The sequence below is a fragment of the Mesocricetus auratus genome, unplaced genomic scaffold (assembly GCF_017639785.1).
Source record: "Mesocricetus auratus isolate SY011 unplaced genomic scaffold, BCM_Maur_2.0 Super-Scaffold_100037, whole genome shotgun sequence".
In the NCBI taxonomy this organism is placed as follows: domain Eukaryota; kingdom Metazoa; phylum Chordata; class Mammalia; order Rodentia; family Cricetidae; genus Mesocricetus; species Mesocricetus auratus.
Window position 1 is genome coordinate 6,723,423 of NW_024429215.1, and position 6,000 is coordinate 6,729,422.

Below are 6,000 nucleotides of genomic sequence, written 5' to 3' on the forward strand. Positions count from 1 at the left end.
GGGCTTGATCCCATTGCACTGGAGAAGGAATGCTATGAGGTGTTTTTGGCCTCCCTTGATCAGTCCACACATCATGAGGTGAAGACCTGATCGGGAATAAGACCTGACTTGGCCCTGAAGGAAACAAGAAGGGGAACTGCAGGGAGCCATGAGTTGTGGCCGCCATTCCAAGATGGCACTGGGCCCCTGCAGGGCTGGAGTAAACAACTCCATATAGGGTCATAACCAGAATCACCAGCTCGAGCATGCTCAGTGTCTTCAGCTTGCTGGGCCAATCAGGGAGCCTGAGGTGGCTGCCAGGGGTGCTCGACCAATAGGACAGTTGCACGCTGCCTCAGCTCCTATATAAGCAGCTGCAGTCTTTGTTCTGGGTCCCTTGCTTCCTGCTCTCCCTTCAACCAAGAGGCTCCAATAAAGCGTGATTTGGGAAGAATCCTTGTCTGGTGGTAGTCTTTCCTGCTGGTCAGGGAGTAAATTAGATTTACTGTCGGACAGTGTGGGATATCTTTTAATTAATGACACCACAAAGGGACCTCAGTAAATGGTGCTGTCTGGGCTCCTTAACAGAGAACAAGGCAGGGTTCCAAAGGTCGGGGTTCATAGTACTACCTTCCATCCCAGCATGCAGCTGACTGATTTATGTTATAGGATGTGGGTCTGGGGCTCCCAGAATCCTGACTATGTCACCTGGATCCATCCAATCCTTCCTTTCCTGGTTTCCCTTTGATGCTCTCCATCTTTTCTCTCATAGATTCAGGAACTTCAGCAGCAGCCTCTGGAGTATGGGGAAACACTGGAAATGGGCAATTTCAGGATGAAACTGTTTATTTCCTGATGGAAGGACAGTGATTTCTGCTCATGTTTTCCATTGGCTACTGCCAATTACAATATGTTGCATGGTATCCTGTAACCTAGTGTTGAACACATAGTAGGGAGCACTGTAGAACCCTTTGGGGAAGTGGCAGCATGTGGGAATCAAGGTCAGTAAACCATCTTGTATTGGGCACCCACGTCACTGTCAGAGCTTCAAGACATGACACATCAGGACCAGGATATGTATCCCCTACCCATAGGCCTTCCAGACTCTGCTAAGAGCATGATGGGCTCAGGAATGCTTTCTCATGGTGATAGAGTAAGGGATTCACTGAGGAAACATATTAGCATCTCCTGATCTGGGCATTGGAGGCCTGGGAGTGCACACAGTGAGATTTGGATCATCACAGTCATGACATGATGATGCAGTCTGGACTTTATCCATTGTTTTTACTGAGGTATTTCTATTCACTATTGCCACAGTGAATGTGCTAATTTATAATAATGGAAAATTATTATAAATGAAGGGAAAGCAGAGGATACACAGAAGTGAGGACCTGACCCAGACAGATGAGATAGGATTTCTCTCATATTATAGATTCAGGAAAGAGTTGGATCAGTCAGAAAATGCCTACAATAGGTGGAAGGATAGAAATTTATTTGCTGAAGGAGGAATCTCATTGGAACACCCACATCTTCCCCTTCATCCCAAAAAAAATGCTTGCATCCTGGATATGCTCACAACAGTTCCTCAACAAAAGAAATGGGATCTTTTTTTTTGCAGAAATTTGGGATTATCATATTTCTTTCTCAGACTCTGGGACCTTGAATGATGTTCTTCTTTCTCTTCTGATTACTTCCCAGCTGCATGGTAGGTCCATTTCCGGCTGTGCCAAGCCTCAAACAGCAGAACCCCAAGAATTATGAGGACCAAGCCAGCCATCCCCAACCTGGTGAGATTTTCTATTGTGCAATCCTGGGTGTCTGAAGCTGTGGTTTGGGGCAAAGAAATCACAAACATTAGGGAAGACGAAAATTCCCCCATAATAACAGGTTGGTCACCCAGGGAACCTCCCTTCCCTGGACAGGTCTTGGACCTTCTGGGCATAGTACTACATCATTGAATTCTCCTTAAAAATTCCCCCATAATAACAGGTTGGTCACCCAGGGAACCTCCCTTCCCTGGACAGGTCTTGGACCTTCTGGGCACAGTACTACATCATTGAATTCTCCTTAAAAATTCCCCCATAATAACAGGTTGGTCACCCAGGGAACCTCCCTTCCCTGGACAGGTCTTGGACCTTCTGGGCACACTACTACATCATTGAATTCTCCTTATTTACCTGTCTTGGGCTTGCACATGTTATGTGATAGACTGATGTTCTTAGCTGATCCTAAGAACAGAAGAGGAAGAAGACTGTGAAATGCTTAACATAACCAAGTGCTTTCTCTGAGATTCACGGTCCCATTTCCCAGCCATTCTCATTATATTAGCTCATGAAGGTTTGTGTTGAGTTTTTCTCTTCCTGGATCAGGTATATAGGAATCCCTCTGGTGCTCTTAAGAAAATCCTCAGCCTTCCTATGCTCTTTAAAATCAGAACATCAGACCAAGTCACTTTAGAACAACATTTTAATCTGAATCCCGAGGGATCAGGATTAGTCAGAAAATTCACAGTTAAGAATAAAAGGAAACTTCCTGAGCACTCTGCTCAAACTACCAGACAGGATCGTGTCAACATAATCTCATGAAATGGGTTTTCTCTTTTGTCTGTTGAGTAACCAATATCCCAAGATAAAACCTGCACATTAGCATTAAAGGCCAATAAGTCTGTAGTGCATAGAGCTGACATTCTGGATCCCCCTCCTGTGTACATACCCTAGTTCTCTATATTATACACATAATTTTAGTAGCCTACTAACTATTCATCGCATCATTAGAAATGCCTACAATGAGACCCACCAAGACTCGAAAATGCCAATGTACTTCTATGCATGTATATTGTAAGTTGTTGTGCTGTGAATCTACAGAGCAAAAAATAAGCATCCAAAACTACTAGTAGGGCAATAGTACTGGGTCAAAGTCTTGTTAATATAAAAACATGTAAACATACATATGTAGTATAGAAGCACATGTATACAGATATATGTGCTTTCTGAAGCAAGAAAAATTGCTATGCAGGAAAAAGAAATGGATGTACAAGGAGATTATTATATTAAGACAAACCAATCAGAATAACTCTCCTTGCTCCCCCCCTCTCAGGTTGGGTAGAAAATAGTTTGTTCTTCATCCTTTTTCTTCTCATAGTTAATGTGGGAAATATACTGTTAATGTGTGAGGCAGTATCTTATAGAATGGTATGTAGAGGTAGCTTTCAGCAAATGATCTGGTCATGGACTGGAACTGTTATTACCACTGCCAATAACTCCTTTTAAGTACCTGGGACCTTTCGGATTTCATTGGGGAATGGGGAATGCTAGTGAGAATTCCTTGATGGACCTGCCTGTTGGCTTCCACCTTCATGAAGGGTGAATATCCCACTGACCAACTACCCGATAGAGTCTCTCATTTTGATCCTAGCCAGAAATCCTTCATGTGAAGGTAGGAGTTCCACATTGGCATCAGTGTGTGACAACAGTTAAGGCCACAAACCTGGAGAACCACAGCATCTCTAGGTACTGAGGTCACATCACCCATAGAGAATTCTACCTGGAACTGATGAGCTCAAAATTTTGTTTTTAGGTTCAGGAGTGGAAGGACTGCTCCCTTCTTGTACAGAAGTGTCCACTGTGTTCATTGACCAACAACCCAGGCTAACACTCTCTCCTGGGGGTACTGCATAGCCAGGCTATACGGAGTGTGAAGAGAGCTTCTCACCATGTTATGGGGTTGTCTGTGAGGACCTGGTCTCTTTCTGTGTTTTTATGACCATGTTCCTCCCTCCCTCTCCTGTCTCACTGTCTATTTCTTTCTGAGATCCTCTGATTCATTCTGTATATCATCTCTTAGATTTTCACAGAAGACCCTATGATGTTTGTGGCCCTGAATTAGTTTCCAGGATTTCTTGCCTGTGAACAGATGCCTATGGAACCACTAGGTGCTGACCACTCAGAGGAGAGGTTGTGTATACTCTAGTATCTCTATAGGCACTTATGGAAGCTGCTTACAAGGCCCAGGGTAAGAGAGACCAGCCTGGCTGAATATGCTGTGGTGCCCGCTGGGAGAGGTAATTTCCCGCTGTCTTGGCCAGGACAAGTCTGTCATAGCCAGCATCAGAACAAGAGTGGATGATCAATGTCTCTACAGAGGCTAGCACATGGTTTTGCTGAGACAGCAGGGTGGGCTTCCTGGACAGCCCTGGAAGAAACATTGGCGGTGGTTAAGGAGCCAATTCCTGCCAAGAATGCTCCCCCTCCCAGCTTACCTTGCTGGTGCTACTGATTCTCACACTCTGTGAATTCTGCCTCAGGGTGAACTCTCCTCAACCACCTCCCAGCAGAGTTTAAAAAAAAGACTAGGGCTTCAAAATATGATTGGGTCAATGGTAGGGCTGCCTCACCTGAGACTTGTATTTCCAGGTGGTCACTAGGTTCTGACCAAACATGTGGGTTTGCCTTGTAGTAGCCATAACATTTGAATGTTCCACTACTTCTGGGAGTCACAGGGCCCACAGAGAACAGGGCCTGGCACTGCCCAGCAGATGTCTTCTGTGACTCCATGACCATGGAGTGCTTCTGTTCTCCTTCCTTGGTCACAATGAACCTGTCATATTCCTCCTGTGAGAAACACTTGAGGGTCACAGTCTCTCCTGAGGTCACCACAGGTCTGGGCAGGAGTGATAGGCAGGGCTTATTGTCAAAGTTTCCTTGGAGAGAAACAGGGTTTTAAACATGCTCACAAAGCCCCTTCCCCTTGTCAAACAAGGCTAGGCTGCAAAAAACGGACATCCTGACAGCAGTCCCCTCCTCGTGAAGTTAGAGCCTAGAATGGTACCTCTTAACATCTCCTTACCTGTCACTACCAGCTCAACTTTGTCACTGCGTGCTGACCAGCCAGAGGTGGTTTTATAGAAACAGTAATATTCGCCTCCATCATACTCTCCAATTGAGCTTATGGAGAACACGGCTTTCTCCCCACGTTCCACTGAGGTTTGTTTATGCTGGATATTTTTGAATTTCATAATATAAAGAAGATACTTCTGTGCATCTGACATCCCCATACATGAGATGTTCACTTGCATTCCCCTAGTGACCAGAGAGCCTGGCTCAGCCTTGATGGTTGGCTTTGGTAAGGCTCCTACAAAGAATCAATAGATGGGTGTCATGGGACATTTTCCATTGGACCCTAGCCCTCAGTCCTGCACATACCCAGTATCTCAAAGATTAGCCCATACCTGCTGCTCTCCATTCTTACTGCCTAGAGTGAGGAAGACGGTTGAGTACACACTTACCTGCCAGCACTGGGATCCTTGGTCTCAGAGTGAGTCCTGGAAGAGAGTTGTCTATTCAGGATTTCATCCTGGGCTCTCAGAAGATCTTTCCTCCAGAGAACCTCCCATGCCCCTCGAACTTTCTGCTGGGAAAGTCCTGGGCTGTGTGAGGCAGTCCCTTCTGGATCACAGTGTTTCCTCCCACACTTCAAATCTCACCGAAACAGATCAGGACTGTGAAGGAGAAAGCCATAGCATCTTTTCTCGGTGGCTGCAACTGTGTATATGAAGAAGGCCACAGTCCCTGGCCTTATGGACTGGAGCACATGGAGTTTTGGAAACTTGGTGCTCCACCTCAAATGGTTGCACTTCAGGATCTCCACAGAAAAGGGAACTGCCCTTCCCGAGGGCCTGGCTCTCGTTTCCCCAATGCTATGCCTTGGACAGCCTCCAGATTCTCTGTAGTGTTTTCTTTAAAACTTATGCTTGTTATCTCCCAATTCTACCCAATAATCTATCATCACATCAATGTCCAGGAGAAAATATCGATAAACCTTATGATTTCCTTGGCTCTCCACTTCCAGATTTGGGTGGCTGAGCGGTCATCTTCCCTCGTTGAATCTTCTTATGAAGTCTCCCTCGTGGCTTCAGTCAATCCAGCTATACAGCGCTATAGGATCCTTATGTGGACCAATTGTCTCCCCAGTCCTCAAGGTGTCTTGGGCAAGACAGATATGAATGCTTCAGAGTGGACACAG

The 6,000-nt window shown here is 45.5% G+C and overlaps 1 protein-coding gene across 1 annotated transcript in view; it reads right to left on the reverse strand.

Moving 5' to 3' along the window:
• The window catches only part of LOC101823689 (leukocyte immunoglobulin-like receptor subfamily B member 3), a 109,015-nt gene extending 103,405 nt beyond the window's left edge, over positions 1–5,610 (reverse strand). Inside the window, 7 exon segments of the mRNA XM_040733836.1 lie at positions 688–793; positions 1,669–1,803; positions 2,157–2,207; positions 4,373–4,678; positions 4,825–5,109; positions 5,264–5,299; positions 5,462–5,610. Of these exon segments, the coding sequence (XP_040589770.1) occupies positions 688–793; positions 1,669–1,803; positions 2,157–2,207; positions 4,373–4,678; positions 4,825–5,109; positions 5,264–5,299; positions 5,462–5,495 (953 nt within the window). The 5' untranslated portion in view covers positions 5,496–5,610.
• Positions 5,611–6,000: the final 390 nt, after the last annotated feature.